This window comes from Phascolarctos cinereus, unplaced genomic scaffold (genome assembly GCF_003287225.1).
Source record: "Phascolarctos cinereus isolate Bilbo 61053 unplaced genomic scaffold, phaCin_HiC Scaffold_5;HRSCAF=322, whole genome shotgun sequence".
NCBI classification, from domain to species: Eukaryota; Metazoa; Chordata; class Mammalia; order Diprotodontia; family Phascolarctidae; genus Phascolarctos; species Phascolarctos cinereus.
In genome coordinates this window covers 247,158,183-247,176,677 of record NW_027555958.1, presented here as the reverse complement: position 1 = coordinate 247,176,677, position 18,495 = coordinate 247,158,183, and the positions used below count along the sequence as shown (strand labels likewise).

General features: G+C 47.5%; 4 protein-coding genes across 5 annotated transcripts in view; 2 read left to right on the top strand and 2 right to left on the bottom strand.

Annotated features, from left to right (window-relative positions):
- Positions 1-10,042, bottom strand: part of BAG6 (BAG cochaperone 6) — a 69,699-nt gene extending 59,657 nt beyond the window's left edge. Inside the window, exon 1 of the mRNA XM_020974077.2 lies at positions 9,726-10,042. The gene's annotated coding sequence lies outside the window, so the exon portion shown is untranslated. The remainder of the gene's footprint in view (positions 1-9,725) is intronic.
- Positions 3,773-9,719, bottom strand: GPANK1 (G-patch domain and ankyrin repeats 1). Its single transcript, XM_020974079.2, has 2 exons — positions 5,649-9,719; positions 3,773-4,459 (listed from the first exon to the last, which is right to left on the bottom strand). Exons 1-2 carry the CDS (start codon positions 6,248-6,250, stop codon positions 4,015-4,017), a joined length of 1,047 nt encoding a protein of 348 aa, XP_020829738.1. The 5' UTR covers positions 6,251-9,719; the 3' UTR covers positions 3,773-4,014.
- An 80-nt stretch (positions 10,043-10,122) lies between the features above and the next one.
- CSNK2B (casein kinase 2 beta) lies at positions 10,123-14,176 on the top strand. 2 transcript variants are annotated; one of them, XM_020974082.2, is made up of 7 exons: positions 10,123-10,254; positions 10,909-10,991; positions 11,766-11,868; positions 12,612-12,727; positions 13,288-13,363; positions 13,509-13,698; positions 13,920-14,176. In XM_020974082.2, exons 2-7 carry the CDS (start codon positions 10,920-10,922, stop codon positions 14,008-14,010), a joined length of 648 nt encoding a protein of 215 aa, XP_020829741.1. In that variant the 5' UTR covers positions 10,123-10,254; positions 10,909-10,919; the 3' UTR covers positions 14,011-14,176. The 2 variants fall into 2 exon arrangements, with proteins under 2 accessions (XP_020829741.1, XP_020829740.1); XM_020974081.2 differs by having other exon boundaries at positions 10,123-10,258.
- Positions 14,177-15,096: 920 nt separating this feature from the next.
- LY6G5C (lymphocyte antigen 6 family member G5C) lies at positions 15,097-17,330 on the top strand. The gene is made up of 3 exons (XM_078155691.1): positions 15,097-15,233; positions 15,436-15,656; positions 16,314-17,330. The coding sequence occupies exons 1-3, from the start codon at positions 15,097-15,099 to the stop codon at positions 16,583-16,585; spliced, it is 630 nt and encodes a 209-aa protein (XP_078011817.1). The 3' UTR covers positions 16,586-17,330.
- Positions 17,331-18,495: the final 1,165 nt, after the last annotated feature.

Genomic DNA, 18,495 nt, shown 5'->3' with positions numbered 1-18,495 from the left:
ATAACGGAGAGTTGATGGGTATAGAAGGTGGTGCTTGAGCTAAGTTGTTTTTGTTTTGGGGGGGGGGGTTTAGGCAATTGGAATTAAGTGACTTGCCCAGGGTCACACAGCTAGTAAGTGTCAAGTGTTTGGTCTGAGGCTGCATTTCAACTTAGGTCCTCCTGACTTTAGGGTACTCTATCCACTGCATCACCTAGCTGCCCCTTTGAGCTAAGTTTTTAAGGTAAATAGAGATTCTAAGAGGTACACTCAAAGGAAAACATACACTCCAGGCATAGGGGAGGACAACCCATTGCAAAGTCATAAAGACAAGGGATGGAGTATTATGTTTGAGGGACAATAAGGCCAGTTAGACTGGACAGTAGAGTACGTGAAGAAAATAATGTGTAAGGTTCAAAAAGCAGGTTGAGGTCAGTTTGTGAAGAAATTTAAATGTGAGAAAGAGAGGAGTTTATATTTGATCTTCAAGGTAACAGGGTGCCACTAGAGTTTACTAAGTAGGGGAATGACATGGTTATATCCATGCTTTAGAAAAACAGTCTTTGCAGTATTAAGAAAGATGGACTAGAGAGAAGAGAAGCTTAAGGCAGAGAAACCATTTCGGAGTCACTTTGAGATGTGATGAGGGTCTAAAACAGGGAAGTAATTGTGTACAGGGAAAGGGAGGAATTCTAGGGATGTTGAGATAGAAATAAGATTTGGCAAATCATTGGCTATTTGGGGTGAGAAAAGCAAGGAATGAAGGATGACAACAAGGTTGCAAATCTGAGTGACCAGAAGGCCAAAGGTACCTTTGACGGAAACAGGGAAGTTTGGAAGAGAAGTGGATTATGGAGTGGAAAAGATAATTAATTCTGTTTTAAAGAGATGACATTCAAAATGTCTATAGGACATCTAGGTCAAAATATCTCTAAGGCAGTTGATAATGTGAGACTCAAGACTAGGACAGACTAGTTTCACAAGTCATTAGCAAGAAAAAAATTGAACCAATGGAAAGTTGATGAGGTCATTAAGTGAGTTAGTATAGAAACAACAGAAGGCCTAAAAGCTTCAGGGTACACCTTCAGTTAGGGTGATGAGATGCTTGGGTGCTTGTACTCAGACCCCACTTTCAAGACCATATTTCTCCCTAGCCTCAAAACACTATCCCTGACAGTTTTCTCCCCAGCTCAAAGTCCCTATCTCTGGCAATAATTTATGAGTGGGCACAGTGAGGTAAACTATCTCACTATCTCTTCCTGTTACAAGAACAAGATGATCTCTGTAGAATTTTCCTTGTACTATCTCACATCAACAAAATTATCTCGAACTGATTCCCACAGTTATCGTGTATGATCCAGAGGTCAAGTTATAGACATCAACTCCCGAAGCTATTTTGTTACAGACTTAACAGACCAAAAATACACTCCTACACCCCTTAGCAACCCTCTTCTCCCTACCCCACCGGTTACCAGTAGTGAATGAGCCTTTGACCAAGATTGTAAGTTATCACCTAATTAGCACACTTAGCAAATTATCCACTACTTTTCTTATACAAGCTTTAGCATCATTCCTGTTAGGTTCCAAGTTCCCTAAGGAGCTCTGCTCACCATGGCAAGTTCCCTAGGGAGCTCTGCCCACCATATTAGTGTTATAATAAACTTTTGCCAACTTGACTTTAAGAATGCTTGAGTCCATGAATTCATTCCAGACGATCCTTTCCTGTACTTAGGTTCTTGAGGGGTTCCTGAACCTTTCAAAACTGCATCAAGGGGGCATGATATAAGAATTATGACCCAGTAAAAGAGACTGAGGAATAGAATATTACAAAAATGCTTTGAAAGACTTAAATCATGACTCCAGAAGATTGCTGCCTAATCCATGACAGAGAGGTGATGAACTAACATACATAAGAAATGCAGTTTTGGATGTGACCAAAGTGGGAATTTATTTTGTGATACAGGGGTTCAATACAGGTTGGAACCATCCTTTTGGGCTCCCAGTTTCTATTGAGCAGTAACCATCTGAATCTACTTCAAGATTACATCACTGGTTCTTCTTCAGACATAAGGTTTACAAACAAAACAACCCTAAATTAACAGAGCACAGAATTATAGAGTCATAGCTCATACAGAAATCCTACGTTGAGACCCCTAGTCAATAAAGCTTGGGACAGCCTGTTAGACAAACTAGCCCAACTCCCACTTAATGAGTATTATAGTGAGGGCTCCACTATCTGGCCAGCTGCCAGCACAAACTTCTTTGCCTGCCTGGCATTCAAGACTCTCCATGATCTGGCTCAAACGTACCTTTTCAGACTTATTTCACATTAGTACCTTCACAGAGTCTAAGTCAGAAGTGAGGAACCTGAGGCCTTGAGGTCACATGTGTGGCTACAAATCTGTTCTGTAAAACTTAGACTCAAAAGGCTGCACCTGAGGACCTAGAGGGTCACATGGGGCCTCAAGGCCTCAGGTTCTCCACCTCTGGTCCAAGTTATGGGCAAACAAGCTTGAACAGTCCTTCCCTAGTCTTTCCCAATATCTGGAAAGCACGCCATTTTCATCTCTTCCACTCAAAATACTTAATCTCCTTCCCTTTGCTTTTCATTGGTGTCTACTGAGTAGCAGCTCATCTGATATTTCTTTCCTGTCTACTCCGTCTTCTCAAAAATCTAAGTAAATTATATCTATATTTTAATAAAGTATTTAATAAAATATCCCACAGTATTCTCGTAGGTGGGGAGAGGGAGATGGAGAGATGTGTTCCAGATTAGATGACATCTGTAGATACAATCAGAGAGATTCAGGTCAAATGGCTGGCTTGGCCCTGTGCTGTTTTATCATTTTTATCAATGACTTAGATGAAGGTTTAAATGGCACAATCATTTTTGTAGATCACACAGTGCTGAGAAGGATAACCTAACATTGGATAACAGTCAGGATCCAAAAGCTTAACAGGTCAGAGAACTGTCCTGAATCTGATATGAAATTCTTAAGGATAAAAGAAATAAGGATAAATTGATTTCCAAATAAATTTATTAAGCTTGTTTAGCTGGTGCTATGCTAGGTGCTTAGAGTACAAAGATGAAAATAAACCAGTCCATGGCCTTAATGCACTTATATTCTACTCAGGAGAAAGAATTTGTACAAGTAGATGGAAAATTTATACAAAATATTTTGTTGGGGGTGGAGAGGAAAAATGCTCATAAATGGGAAAAAATCAGGAAAGATCTCTCATAGGAGCTGGCACTTGAGCTGAGCCTAGAAGGAAGCTATTGATTCTAAGAGGCAGAGGGGATGGAATTGTTTCAGATAGGGGGGACTGCCAATGCAAAGGCACAGAGGCTGGAGTTGTTGCACATGAGGACTATCAAGTAGGCCATTTTGGCTAAGTAATGTAAAATCAGTCTGGAAAGTCTTAAAGATAGGTTCAAGACAGACGGGGAAAGGTTTTAAATGCCAAGAGTTTGTATTTTATCCTAGAGACAATTAAGGAACTACTTAGCACAGTCTTTAGCACACAGTAGGCACTTAAAATGTTTATTGATTACTTGAGGTTAATTGGGCTCTCTGGTTTCCCAGTTTGCCTTCGGTAAAAAAGAATGGATTGAATGAGATGATCTCTGAAGTCTCCCCAGCTCTAAATCCTATCATCCTAAAACAGATAGCCAAGACAGGGGAAGATAACTCAGTTTGAGCCTACTGCTGTCCCTTCCCTGCCACCTCAGTTCCAAATTCCACTACCCCTCAAACCTGCCCCACTCCCCTCCAAAGAAAAACATCACAAAACAAACAACAAAAAAAAGGGTTTATTTCTCAACTTTAAGCAAGGATGAATCAACCTTTGCAATCTCCCTCCAGCAAAGGCAAAATCAAACTAAACAGAGAAAACCCAAGCTTTCAGTTCTAGGGAAGACCCAAGGGATTGAAATTCCAAGTTCAGGGTCAGATGTCAGCAGTAATGATCCTTGTGTGTAGTCACAGGTCTCCAAAGAGCCTATGATCAGAAATCAGCATATGTACGTAGTCAGGATTAGAGATCAAGGTTCATATAAGTCCGTAGATTCCTCTCCCAAGCTCGACTCTTCTCCTCGCGATGCCTCATCTCTCTCTTGCCCAAAGTGGCAGCTCGAGGTGCTCGTTTTCTTTCAGCCACAGCCCGAAGGTCCCCAGCAAGGAAATGTGTGACGCGGGGTTGGGAAGCTGGCCTATATCCCAAATCTTCCTGGTCTCTCTTGAGGACTGTAGGAATAGGAGCAGTCCGCCCCTCACCCCGGGGCCCCAGTCCCAATCCAGGCTCCCAACCCCCCTTTACTAATAACCGAAAGCCAGGGCTAGAGGCAGGGACTCCTGGAGGCAAGGGAGGTGGCTGAGGCCCATGTGACAGAGACAGGAGGTGAGCAGTAGAGCTGTTGTGATTAGGGTCTTGGTAATGGGAATTACAAGTCTCACAGTATTTTGGCAATGGAGAGCAGGGCCTGAGGGGAAAAAAAAGGTAGAAGAAATAGTGAAGGTGGGCCTCTTTTCAAGGTCCAGTTCAGTTGCCACCTCTTCCATGAATTCTGATCAAACAACTGAGCATGTTTCTTCCTCTAACTTTCCTAAAGCACTCTGGAGCTCTTTGGTGCCTCTCATTCAACTTCGTAAAACATGTGCACACAAACAATTATTGACTTAAAGCTGGAAGATTTAGAAGTTATCTAGTCCAACCCCACTTTCTAATTTACAAATAAGGAACTGAGGACTGACTTCCCCAAGTCAAAGAGGTAGTAAAGTACAGTATCATATCATGTCATAGCAGTCCCCAGTAGACTGTAAGCTCCTCCAGGGGATCCGCATAGTTTTGTGTATCCAACCCCTGCATCCACAGCACCCTACATTTTAGAGGCATTTAATAAATCTTCAGCTCTGGGGTTGAAAAAGATGACCAAGTCTTAGTAAGTCATATTTGTAAGGTACACTCTCTCACCACTCCTTAGAAACCAGGACCCTGCTGCCACAGAGAACAATCTCAAGCAATCAGGATACCTGGGTGGATAGAAGGCTAGGCATTACTGACCATCCACTCCCTAATGGGATGGGGCAGAATACTGTAATAATAATGTAATAATACTAAAAACTAACATTTATAAAGCTTCCTATGTGCCTGACACTATGCTATAAATGCTTTACAACTATTATGTCATTTGATCCTCACTAGAACCTTGGGAAGTAGATAGAAGGGGGAAGAGGAGGAAGAGCATCCTCAAATCAAATCCTCTGTTTGGCATTCAAAGCCCTTGACAACCCCTCTGGTCCCTTCCTAGGCTTCCCACACCTTCCTCACCCCCACATTCTCCGACCTCCTGTGATAATGACCTCCTTGCTATCCCTCCCACAAGACACTCCTCCAGACTACGGGCATTTTTTTCTGGCTGCGTCCCAGGCCTGGAATGCTCTCCCTCCTCATCTCCACCTCATGGCTTCAAGTCCCAGCTAAAACTCCACTTTCTACAAGAAGCTTTTCCTCATCTCCCTTAATGCTAGCGCCTTCCCTTTCTGATGAACTCCAGCAGCTGTTTGTTCGGGTCTTTCCTCATTAGACAGTGAGCTCCAGGAGTGCAGAGTCACCGGACTTTCTCTCGGACCCTTCATGATTGGCACAGAGGCAGGGGGCTGTCCACTCACCGGCTCTCGGGGCTCTCCTCTCCGCCGCTCTCTCGGACCATCCGGGCCACCTCGGGGAAGCCGGCCTCTTCGGCCAGCTGCGCGGCATCGCGGCCTCCGGGCTCACAGACGCCCACCCAGGCGGCTCCTCGCGCCAGCAGATAGCGCACGGCCGGCCCCTGCCCGGCCCGGGCGGCGCACATCAGCGGGGTCCACCAGAAGGCGTCCCGGGCATTGACATCACCCCCGCGGGCCCCCGGGCCTCGGGGCTCCAGCAGGGCGCGCAGCTGCCGCACGTCCCCGACCTGGGCAGCCCGCAGGAGCCGCGCGGTCTGTCGGTCCCAGGCCCCATCGCTCCGGGCGCAGGCCGCAGGCGCTCCCGCCGCGGTCCTGGCCCTCTCCGGCCTAGTTTTCTGCGTCCGTTTCCTCCCCCTGGGGGGCGCCTGCGAGGATCCCGGGGGCGCTTTAGGGGCGTCTCCCTCCACCCCAACCAGAGCTTCATAGAAGTTCCGGGCGGCGGCACCATCCAACGGGGGCTCCGGCTCCGGCTGCTGCCGCCCGTCCTTCCAGAAGTCACTCGAGTCCCGGGCCGGAGTGAAAGCGATGAGGGCGGGGAGGGTCATGACTGCCGGGGTGGGGGAACATCAGACCAGCCGCCCTCAGGGGCAGTTACCGGGCCAACATGGACCGAACATTCTCGGTCTAAAACGCCCACTGGGTCATCCTTAAGCTAACGCAGCAAAGGGAGGCAAAGCCCGCCCCCACCTCCCGAAATATGCCGGCGACCGGCAACCACAAAATGATGGCGACAGTCCCCCTCCCTACATTCCCAGCTCCAACTCCCTACGCTTGGTACTCGGCGGCGACTTCAAGTCCGGGTAGCAACCAGAGCCAGGCTGAAATTCGGTTCCGACACCCGCACACACAGCGCCGGCGCAGAAAACACTCCGGAAACAGATAACCGAGAAGAGAATGCGCCTGCGTCAAACTACAGTCTCAGCGCGAAGAAAATGGCGCGGTATGCAACGAAAGGACAACCTGAAGTGCGCCGCCTGGGCAGCCCCCATATCATAAGCTTGCAAGACGTAGGACCGGCGGCCGGAGCGGGGCGAGGATGGAAAAAAGACAGACAGACAGACACACACACACACACACACACACACACATACACATAAACACACAGAATTCTGCGCCTACGTCGTGCTTATTTTGCGCCTTTTCTCCGCCCCTTAGCTGTCCCGGTTGATTCGAATTGCTCGGTGGCTCGAGGAAGGCTTGTGCCCAGAGGCGCGAAGGCCACCGTGGGGGAGGGGAGGGAGCCGGCCGTTAGGGTTCTTCGTTTGCATAAAGCCCCACAATGCTCCTCGATCCTCCCAAGGTGGCCCCCGAAGCCCATTTCCTGGGGCCAGAGACGGGGTTTCAGTGGAGTCAGCTGCCCAAGGAAGGTGGGCACAGGCCTGCAGGGTGCAGCCAAGACTAAATGTGAATTAGGGCCACGCTGCTTCTCACTCTTAGTACAACCAGCATTTGAGGGCTATACAAAGAGCCTTGTCCTGCCTCAGGCCCAGCCTAGCCCCTAGGAGTGGAGGAGGAATGGAGAAGGGCAAGGGGACAACTAACAGGATGACAGGTGCCACCTCAGGTTAGCGGCCCCCTCCCGTGACAAGCCCTTTTCCCGAAGGTTGGGGTTAAACCCTTTCACTCCCTAGTGCCATCCCACCTCCAGTCTCTGGAGAGAAGGAACAAAGAAGAAACCTGGTCACCCAGTGCCCAGAGGAGGGTGGACATGGGGATCTGTTTGGTAGAGCTGGTATAGGGGTGATTTGTGGAGAGGTGGGAATAGGGGATGGTAAAAGCTAATTGGCAATTTGGAGGAGGAAATAAAAGATAGGGGTAATGACGTTGGATAAGGGGAGAGAGATGCCTATGATGGAGGGGTGATAAGGGAGATGGGATGTGGGAAGGCCTTCATGCTTTACTGAGAAAACAGAATCGATTCTTCACCTATTCTATAAACCAACCTTCTCAATTATCTCCCATTTTCTCCTTATAAGAAGGCACTCCTTCTCCTTGCCAACCCCCTCTCAATTTGTACCCTTCATCCTGTCTCCTCCAGGAGCTTGCCCCTCTCTCATCTTCAAATTCTTCTTATCCTTCCCTCCTATCCACAAACATGCTCTGGCCTTCCCCATCTTTCCCTAAACCCTCATATGACCTTAGCACACCCTCAAGCTATCATCCTATATCTATCCTTTTCACAGCCAAACTCCTGGAAAAAGCCTTCCATACCTCTCTCACTACCATAACCAAAACTGTTCTCTCCAAGGTTATAAATAATTTCTTAATTATAAATTATGAATTTTCTTTAAACTATAAACCCATTGGCCTTTTCTCAGTCCTCATCTTTTTTAACCTCTCAGTTTCTGACACTATTCATCACCCCCTCTTCCTAAACACTTGCTCCCAACTTAGCTTTTATCACACTGCACTCTCCTGGTTTTCCTGCCTGAATGACTACTCCTCAGTCTCCTTTGCTGGAACATCATAGGTGTTCAAACCACTAAGCATGGGTGTTCTCCTTAAGGCTCTGTCTTGGCCCTTTTTTCTTTCTCTACAGCATTTCTTTATATCAGTTCCCAAAGGTTCAATTATCTCTGTACAAAGGTCCCTCAAATCTATATATCTAGCCCTAATCTTTCTCCCAAATTCCAAGTCTTATGTCAGTTAGTTCCACAAACACTTGTTAAGCATCTACAGTGTACCAGGCACTGTGCTAGGCACTTGGGATACAAAGACAAAAGCAATGATGAATAAAGTCTATTGACTATTGTGATAGGCTCCAAGGTGCTCTTTCTGCTTCCAATTTGTTCCCTCTCCAATCTTTAACATAGAAGCAAAAAAAATCTTGCTAAAACACAGGTCTGAACATGGCACTCCCCTAATCAAGAAAGCTCTGTGTTCTACTGTTGCCTCTAGGATGAAATACAAATTCCTCAATTTAGCATTTAAAGTCACAATCTGGCTTTAATTTACCTCTTCATATTTATTTCACAGTACTTTCCTTTGTCCACTCTTGTGTCATAGTCAAACTGACCTATTTGCTTTTCTCTGAATTTAGCATTCCATCTTTTCCCTGCTTCTGGGATGTGCTGTGCCTTTAAATATTAAGAATTAAAACCTAGGGGCAGCTAGGTGGCGCAGTGGATAAAGCACCATAGTAGAAATCAGGAGGACCAGAGTTCAAATCCGACCTCAGACCAAACACTTGACACTAGCTGTGTGACCCTGGGCAAGTCACTTACCCCAACTGACTTGCTAAAAAAAAAAAAAGAATTAAAACCTAAGGATAAACTGAGAAGCATTATGATAGATACTCTACCTGTGAGACATATAGGGGAAAGATTTTCCAACTCCCCTTAGGAAAATGCACAGGAAAAATGTCCCTCATCTGTGGAATATACTATATCACTTTCATCTCTTAGAATTCTTAGCTTCTTTTTTTGGGTGAAGTGACTTGCCCAGGGTAACACAGGTAGTGTCAAGTGTCTGAGGCCACATTTGAACTCAGGTCTTCCTGAATCCAGGGCCAGTGCTCTATCCACTCGCCACCTAGCTGTCCCAAATTCTTAGCTTCTTTCAGGGCTCAACTCAGATGCCAACACCTACAGGAAGCCTTTCTTTATCCTCCTAGATTTTAATTTTCTTTCAAATTATCTTGTATTTATGTACATATACCTCATGGGGGAGTCGAGGAATACCTATATGAGATCACAGATCGACCGGAATACTGGAATATTCCCCGATAGAATGTAAGCGTCTTACATTTACAGGGACTGTTTTTATGGTTTCTTTTGTAATCCCACCCCCATCAGTGCCTTGAATATAACAGGCGTTTAATAAATGCTTGTTAAAGTACTTACTGAATGATGAAGGATGATTGAAGAGAATGGGATGATGAAAGCTAGTTATAGAGGGATGAGGGTTGTGAGGAAAGGGGAGATGATTGGGAATATGGGTGAGGAATGACAGATGACTGGGGAGGTTTGCAGTAGACTGAATATAGGCTGAAGAACTAGACCGTTATTGTAGATACCCTACCTGTGAGATGTGTAGGAGAAAGACGCTCCAATCCTACTTAGTCCCAGTCTTGTTCGGCTCTTAGATGTGCAGGAGAAAGACTCTCCAACCTTACTTAGTCTGGGTCTTGCCCTCTGTGGGCACGAGGACTACATTTCCCAAGTTCACTAGCGTTAACCTCGCTCTCGAGCGCTTGTTTCCAGCGTCTTAGCTGAGATCCTCCAGTCCTTCCCCTTTTGTGGCCCCGCCCCCTGCCCTATTTCACTGAGAGGGCAGGGGCAAGGGTGTCCTCCGGAAGTCGTATTCTTAGCCCTGCCTTACTACTGCTGCGGGACTCCATATCCCGTCTTCCACCGGGGAGCCTGACCTCTTGCGCCTGCGCTCTGCGTACTTTCCCGCCCTCCCGTTTCTCTTCCCCCTTCCCCTCCCCCCTACCCCCCCACCGCTTCGCCTGCCGCGGTCGGGTCCGCGGCCTTCGCTGCGCGGCTTTGCTGCTGCTGCCGCCGCCCCTGGGAGCAACTTCTCCCTCTCCCTCCCCAGCCCCGGCCCGGTAGGTGAGTCGGAGGGCGCCCCTCCGCACGTTGGGGGCGGGACCTGAGGACGCCTGGCCTTGGGGAGGGAGAGGTCTTAAGGCAGGGCAGGGGAGGCCAAGGTGGTCCCGGACCCAGGGTGCGCGGAGACGCGGAGGGCCCTCCGCAGAGAAGCCCTAAGCTCCGGAGCCTCGGGGAGAGGGGCTGAGCGGCCCGTAGCCGCCCTAGAAAGGAGCAGCCCAGGGAACCGGCCCTGCGGAAGTTGGCTGGGGCCCGGCCTCCCGGGGGGAGGAGAGGGCCGTCTGGGCAGCCGAGGGGGTCAGTAAGGGGGTGAGAGGAGGGCGCCTGAGCCAGGCCTGGATCGTCCCCCTACCCACACACACACACGGGGGAGGGGCAGAGGGAAGGGACACGGGTTTTCTGAGCTTTGGGAAGAAAAGGCTCAGCCAAGAAGGCGAGCGATGGAAAAGCTTTGGGGGCGCGGGGTTGGGGAGAGGCCGAAGAGGAGTTCTCACCTGGATGTGGAGCAGGGCTCCCCATAACTGTGAGCCTGGAGAGGGGAATGGTGAGCCTCCTTCGGAAGTGGGCCGGGGGAGGCAGAGAATGTCAAAGGGATGGAGAGCTCTGGAGAGAGGCTGGCCTTTCGCCCTCCAGGCTAACCTCTTTTCCCTCAGCTGACGTAAAGATGAGTAGCTCAGAGGAAGTATCATGGATCTCATGGTTCTGTGGGCTTCGTGGCAATGAATTCTTCTGTGAGGTAAGATCTTTATTAAGGGTCCCCCAGCTTCTCCATTTACTAATTACTCTCAGACACAGTGTCTTGTATGTGTCCATTCCTCTCATCTCCCCTTCTAGCATTCAAATGCTTAGTGTGTTTCCTCTCTGCTAGCCACCCCAGGCCTTGGTGCTTTCCTTCCCCAGTTGGCACTCACTGTCATCATATACCGTGTCATTGTGCCCCTGAAGCTTCCCCTCTTTTCAGGAACCCAATCATCCTGCTCTCCTCCTATTTAAGGGAGAAACAGAATTCAGGAATCTCCATAGGAGGGGCTAAAGAATCCGAATTGGGTATATCTTGACTGGGGTATTGCAGTTCCTCCACTGAGGAACTCCAGGCAATCTTGGATCTTTTTTCTTTAGTAATCATTACCAGTCCGGTAGAACCTATGGACACCTCAGAATAATGTTTTAGAGACATAAAATACGTAAGATTGCAGTGGAAACCAAATGTATTGATATAGGTACTGAAATTTTGAGTTGGGGAGAACAAGTTCATAGACCCCAGATTAAGAACCCTTGCTCCGTTGTTATAAAGGAGAAAGACTGAGATGGCTTGTTGGGATTTCTGTCAGATTGGAAGGGCAAACAACTGTCTGCTGCAGTAGTAAGGGGAGAATTGAGATGGAGGACCCCTTTGAAGACAAAATGATTATATTTCTGTTATGACACATCAGTGGTAACATTTCCCCTTCCATCGTGGTGCTAGTAATCCAAATGCCAGAGTTCTTCCCTCACTTTTGCATTCTAACAGGTGGATGAAGACTATATCCAAGACAAATTCAACCTCACAGGGCTTAACGAACAGGTGCCCCACTATAGGCAGGCACTAGACATGATCCTCGACTTGGAACCTGGTGAGATGCCCCAACCTGCCTCCTTTATTCCATTTTTCCCAGATGTCCAACTCTTCTCCCTGATCCCAAGTTCCCTAACTCTGGATCTTTTTTTTCTTTTTCTTTTCCTTTTTTTTTTTTTGGCGATAGGCAATAGGGTTAAGTGACTTGCCCAGGGTCACACAGCTAGTTAAGTGTCAAGTGTCTGAGGCCAGATTTGAACTCGGGTCCTCCTGGCTCCAGGGCCAGTGCTTTAACCACTGCATCACCTAGCTGCCCCTAACTCTGAATCTCTTAGCTCTTTTTCTGTACCCATAACACTTACCTAAATTTTTTGGCTTGTAATAGAATTCATCAGCAGTCTGAGCCTGCCATACAGCTCTTACTTACCACTTCTTGATTTTAACTGCAAAAGTTCCCTTGTCTTATCCCTCCCCTCAAGTTTTTTCCCTTCTCTTCCAACCTCCTGTTCCCAGCTTCAAACCAGTAGCACAGCTTACTTGCATTGGTTTATGTGTCAGGTTTGTAGAGAGAAAAGCAAAGGGAACTCAGATTTATATAATAGTATTCTGTGGAGGGCATTGTTGTTCCTAGTTGGTTAGGCAGTTCCTGGGCAGGGTAAGGGTGAGTGGTCTGGGGACAAAAGGAGGGTGGAGGGAAGGTTGACCTGACTGGTATTTCCTGGGGATGGGTAGGGTTCCATAGGGAAAGGGTTGAATGACAGCTGACTGGCTCCTGGTTTGGGTGGGGGGGGCATGTTTCAGATGAAGAGTTGGAGGACAACCCCAACCAGAGTGACCTGATTGAGCAGGCAGCCGAGATGCTGTATGGACTGATTCATGCCCGCTACATCCTCACAAACCGTGGCATCGCCCAGATGGTGAGGTTATCCCACCTCGATCCAATTTTGTTTACTGATAGTTGAGGAAATGAAAAGAAACTTAAGTGCAAATTACTTTCTTGTTATCTGAATAGGACTTTCCCATCTGGGAGGATGAAGTTGAAAATTGGGCTATCAAACAATGTATTATTTATGACAGATTTGTTCTGTAGTTCCTGTGTGGTTTTTATGCTCTTTATTAGGGAAGTAGAAGCCATTTAACACTTGGGGGCTTACTGTCTTCACCTGAGGTGACCAGTAGCTTCACAATGACAAAATTAAGAAATTTCATGTCTAAACAAAGAAAACTTATAATGGGAGCTAGGGGAAAGGAATAATTGATTGGTTTTAGCTCTGGTTCTAGTAGTTGTTGTGAATACTTTAGAGATAGAAGGAGCACTTTATACCTGTGGTGGAAATGTGTCCCGAGGATATTAGATCTATATGCCTGTATTGAGAGAGAGAGACACGTAGACACACACTTATATGTATATGTACAGCCTCTATTAGACCAGTACATTAATACTGCCCCCACTTCCTGATTGTATTCCTCCTCTCAGTTGGAAAAATACCAGCAGGGAGACTTTGGCTATTGTCCCCGTGTATATTGTGAAAACCAGCCCATGTTGCCCATTGGTAAGTATTGGAGGGAGAGGGGAGGGAATTCCTAAGGAGGAATGGAGTTGGGATTTATGGGACCAAAATAAATGCCTGGGTCCTTGGTTGGGGGCAGGGGAAAGGTGAAGAATCAGATGCTGAAGCTGCCTCCCACTGCTCTTAGGACTGTCAGACATACCAGGTGAGGCCATGGTGAAGCTGTACTGCCCCAAGTGCATGGATGTTTACACCCCCAAGTCGTCCAGGCACCACCACACAGATGGTGCTTACTTTGGCACTGGCTTTCCCCACATGCTCTTCATGGTGCATCCTGAGTACAGGCCCAAACGGCCTGCCAACCAATTTGTGCCCAGGTGAGAATGGAAGAAGAGTGGGATAGAGTGGGTTGATCAGGCCTCACCATCCCCCATTTTTTGGGAATTTCTCCCCTGAAAACCAAGTGAAAGAAGGAAGGTGGAGGTAGTTTGGAAGGAGGTGATCTTAAAGAGGGCCCCTGAGATTCCACTTGGCAGTGGGATGAGAATGTGGGGACTAGTCCCACTTTCCCGGCTTCTGATCCTTTCCCTCTCCCCAGGCTGTATGGCTTCAAGATCCACCCTATGGCCTATCAACTGCAGCTTCAGGCAGCCAGCAACTTCAAGAGCCCTGTCAAGACTATCCGCTGACTTGTCTCCTCCCCTCCCCCCCAACACCTCAGGCTGTGACACCATTCCCTCTCCCCCCCTACACACACACCTTTCCAGAACCCCTAATGGTTTTTAGTTTAAATTAAGAAGAAGTCATTATTGTGGTGGTGTGGTGGGAGTATGAAATAAAGTGGAGGAAAAGGCACAGCTTCAGCCCAATGACTGGGGAAAAGGGAAATTTTTAAATAAAACCAAAACCTGGCCACTCATAGCCTGCTACCCACCCCACCCCCAAAACTGGCCTCATTTGCAACATAAAATGGAAGGTCGTATTTGAGAGAAGAGCAGAAGCCAAGTTTAGAGTCGAGAGAAGGTTTAAGTCAGGTCATAGGTGGAGGGTAAGTTATTTCAAATCCTGTTCTTGTGACATGTTAAGCTGTTCCAAAAATTGTCGGTTCACTGAGTTCCTCAAGAAAGCATCTAGGCTTTCTGCGGTCACCACCCCTTTCAAAACTTTCCAAATTCTCTTAAGGCAAAATTGTTTTTAGAAGCTAGAGATCGATATCTGGATCCCAAAAAATCGGTGCAATCTGACAGAAGCATAAGTTATGCTTGTTGGTTGTCAAAAGGCCTCCTCCGTCTCCGGGGGCGGAGCCTGCATGGTGATGTCGGCGGTGCCTGCCGGGGGAGGCGGGACTAGGTCAGGCCGGCCCCGCCTGCGGCCCTTGGCGTGCTTTCCCACGCGGCTGCCCACGGCTTCCGGCCGCTGCAGCTTTGAAGGGCAGGCAGCATAAGCGGCGTGGGGTCTTGGGAATGGGCTTAAGTGTACTATCTTCATTAGGAATTGCTGCCTCCGGGCCAGAAGAGCCATAGGGGGCTGAGAGACGGTCACCCGGCTACAGATTGAAATAGGACCCAGTTATTCTTGTGTCTCACATCTTAGTGCTGCCCTGGCCTCACAAACTCCCCGCCCCCTCCTCCAACGCGGCCCCTGTCACCAGGCCCTCGGGTGGGTGAGAACACCCTGTTCCTCCGGAATGATGGGCAGTTTTTCCTTCCGCTGCCCACTCCCAACATGCATACACACGTACGCCCCCCCCCAGGAGAATAGTTATTATATAACTTATGGTCTGGAATGGCCGCCAGTCTTCTGAGACAACACAGCGTTTGCTGGGAGTCGCATCTTCTGTTAGGAATCTTCTCTTGAGCTCTCCAAATGAGAGCCATCATCTTTATGGGAGTGTTGCTGAACTTGGCCTTAGGTATGCATGTCACAGGGGACAGAGCCCTGGATTTGATTCAGGAGATCGGAGTTCTACCCTGGTCACAACTGTGTGTGACCTTGAGCAAGATATCCTCCTTGGGCTTCAATTTTCTTTCTAAAATATGATTGGACTGTACATAACCTAAGGTCTTTTCCACCCTTTATATCCTATGTCTCTAAAATTGCTCTGGGGGTGGGAGAGAAAGGTGGAAGGGGGGGTGGGCAGGGCTGCTCAGCTACCAAGCCCCTCTCCTCTTAGGTGCCAACCTCCACCTCAACCCTCGCCTCCCTTCACTCTACCCCAAACTCCTCCGCTGCTATCGATGCATCCTGGAGACCAAGGAACTAGGATGTGTTTTGGGCTCTGATATCTGCCTCACAGCCAAGGGTGGAGGCTGCCTAACTACCATTATTCACTGTGGTGAGTGACCTCCACCCTTTTCCCCACCTCATTAAACTGAGCCTTTCCAGATCTTCCTGTCTAGCTGACTGAAACTACATCAGGAGCCCCAGCCTTCGATGATATTTAGACTGTCCTTAATTCTGTTCCCAAATTATCTTGGTGGCTCCTGCTGCCCAGCCCTGCTGCCAGTTCTTCACTCCAGTGTTCTAATTCTGTCCAAAAAACTATCCTAAGATATCAAATTGTTGGTTGATTTACTCTAACTTCAACCTGTCATCATTCTACTCCCATTCCACCCTCTCTTCTCCCACCCTTAACTTTACTCAGATCCCTCATGACGCCACACACATCAAGTCCATGCCTGCAAATCTTCATTAAGATGTAGTTCTGTTTTTTTAACTCGTAGGCATGGTAGGGGTAAGGGTGGAAAAGTTTAGGGAAAGGATTCAAATACCTTGAAGGCAATAAAGGTAGTTTTCCCAAAAGGACAGTGCCCAGGCATCTACTGATGACTGAGGTTGATGAATGTAAAATGAGGACAGAATGACTTAAGGAGGACAGTTTGGAAATACAAAGAAAATCCTTTGGGAGGCAGTGAGGACTTTCTGAAGAATGGTGTGAGGACATTTTGGGGATCTGGGTGGGAACTTGGAGAGTAACTCTCTCTCCCTTTAGGCAGTAAGGATGAAGTCATCGTAAGCGACTGCAGGGCGAAGGATCGGCTGTCAGAATGCTCACTGTCACTGGCCTCCCCTGTGCCAGGTCTTTGGGTGTCTTCTCGATGCTGCCTTGAGCCGCTTTGTAATTCTCCACCTCTCCGTGACCAGACCTTGTTGCAGAATCAAGATAAAAATACTAGTGTTGTATTGGATTTCCTCATTCCCATTCCTACCTCTAAAATCACCACCACTCATTCTCCCACAAAACCCCTCAACCAGCCAAACTGAATGGCCCTCAGCCATTCAAACTCCTAACTAGCCGTTTCTGAGAGCTCCCTTAGAGAGAGCGCTGACCCTACTTGGCCCCAAACCTGATCCTGTTTTAGAATACAGCTAGGGATCTTCATTGCGATGGGATTCCTTGTACCTTGCCCTGGGAGTTCTGTCAGGAAGACTCAAGTTTCAGACTGTCCCTCAATTCCTCCCCCCACCCCCAATCTCATTCTGCCCACAAGTTTCCTGTTCAGATTCTCCAATACAATCTAAGTCAATTCACCACATTCATGAAACATCTCAACTACATGTAGTACACTATTAGGCTGTCTACCACCCCAAGATGATACAGATGATATAGACTCAGAGCCAGGAGAGACTGAAGAGGTCATCTAGCCTCCCTAGCCCCCAAACGTTTTACAGGTTGCCTCTCTAGATCTCATTTTCCTAATCTGCAAAGTGAAGAAAGCCCTCAGAGTTGTCATGCAGAAATCATTTTGTCAACTATAAAACTATGTGAATTTTAATTATTAATAAAAGTCACATCATCATTGGCAAAGGTCAGGACTAGAGCACATACCTCCCAAGTTCCAGCAGACTAATGGCTCTTTCCATTACAACTTCCTTCTGTACTGAATCATTTGAACTTTTATCTCCACTTTTCCCCGTTAATGATGGAAGAGGGAGAGTTGGTAATGTCTCTCCACACCTTAGTCTTTGCTCTAATTTTACTCCATAATAAATTGATGATGCAGAAAAACCTGTGTCCAAATTTAATGAAATTGAGGGTGGGTTGAGGGGGTGAGATAGTGAGGAATAAAGAAAGATAAAACTAGAGGGTGCTGCTTAAGTGTCAGATGTCAGTGAGACCAGGAGCAGATTAGTCCAATGTAGCACAGCAGTCCAATGCAGTTCTGACAGTACCTCCCAGCTGAGTTAATTGAATCCCTCACATGCCAAAGAGCAGAGTGTTACAAGCCCAGGGCCCCAATTGCCTATCACCTCCCATCTACACAACAAACTGCCTGCCACCCCTAAACCTCAGGTTGTAAAGTTAATCTCCAGGATGCCAGGGTATAACCGTCTTGAGGGATCATCTGGAAATTGTCCTCCCTGAAGGGAGAGGGGGTGGCAAAAAGGCATGGATAGACCCCAAAGTCAGGCTCCTCTCATGTCCAGTCAAGTGAAAAAGCATCGAGTTCCTGCTATGTGTCAGGCACTGTGCTAAACACTGGGGATAAATACAAAGAAAAACAAAATCCAGTGCCTGTCCTCAAGGAGCTCATAGTCTAGTGGAGATGACAACATGAAAACAACTATGTACAAACAAGATATTCAGTATAAATCAGAGGTAGTCTCAATAGGGAAGGCACTGAGATTAAAAAGGACTGGCAAAGGCTCCTGGTAGAAAGTGACACTTCAGTTGAGACTTGAAGGAAGCCAGGGAAACAGAGAGAGAGGGAGAGGGAGAGAATTCCAGGCATGGGGGACAGTCAGGGAAAATGCCCAGTCAGAAGATGGAGTATCTTGAGATGAACAGACAGGAGGCCAGTATCAGTGGATCACAGACTACTAGGAAATGGGGTATGAGGAATAAGGTATAAGAAGACTAGTTGGGTAGGAAGGGGACAAGATAGGAAGGCTTTTACAAGCCAAACATTTCTCTTTGGAATCTAGGAGGCATCGAGGTAGCACAGTGGGTTGAGCACTGGACCTATTGTCAGAAAGACAAGTTTAAATCTCACCTCAGACACTTACTAGTTGTGTGACCCTGGGCAAGGCATTCACCCATTGTCTACCTCAGTTTCCTCAACTATAAAATGAGGATAATAATAGCATCTACCCCCCCTGGGTGGTTTTGAGGATCAAACAAAATTGTATTGGTGCCCAGTACATAGTAAGTGCTATATAAATGCTAGCTACTA

Bases quoted from the DNA above. Each gene is read 5' to 3' on its own strand.
- GPANK1 (XM_020974079.2), bottom strand. From the start codon at position 6,250: ATGACCCTCCCCGCCCTCATCGCTTTCACTCCGGCCCGGGACTCGAGT. The intron at 4,460-5,648 runs GTGAGTGGACAG...TTTTCCCCTCAG, and splicing joins GAGGAGAGCCCCGAGAGCCG to GCCCTGCTCTCCATTGCCAA.
- CSNK2B (XM_020974082.2), top strand. From the start codon at position 10,920: ATGAGTAGCTCAGAGGAAGTATCATGGATCTCATGGTTCTGTGGGCTT. The intron at 11,869-12,611 runs GTGAGATGCCCC...GGCATGTTTCAG, and splicing joins GATCCTCGACTTGGAACCTG to ATGAAGAGTTGGAGGACAAC. The intron at 12,728-13,287 runs GTGAGGTTATCC...TCCTCCTCTCAG, and splicing joins ACCGTGGCATCGCCCAGATG to TTGGAAAAATACCAGCAGGG.
- LY6G5C (XM_078155691.1), top strand. From the start codon at position 15,097: ATGGTCTGGAATGGCCGCCAGTCTTCTGAGACAACACAGCGTTTGCTG. The intron at 15,234-15,435 runs GTATGCATGTCA...TGGGGGTGGGAG, and splicing joins GTTGCTGAACTTGGCCTTAG to AGAAAGGTGGAAGGGGGGGT. The intron at 15,657-16,313 runs GTGAGTGACCTC...CTCTCCCTTTAG, and splicing joins AACTACCATTATTCACTGTG to GCAGTAAGGATGAAGTCATC.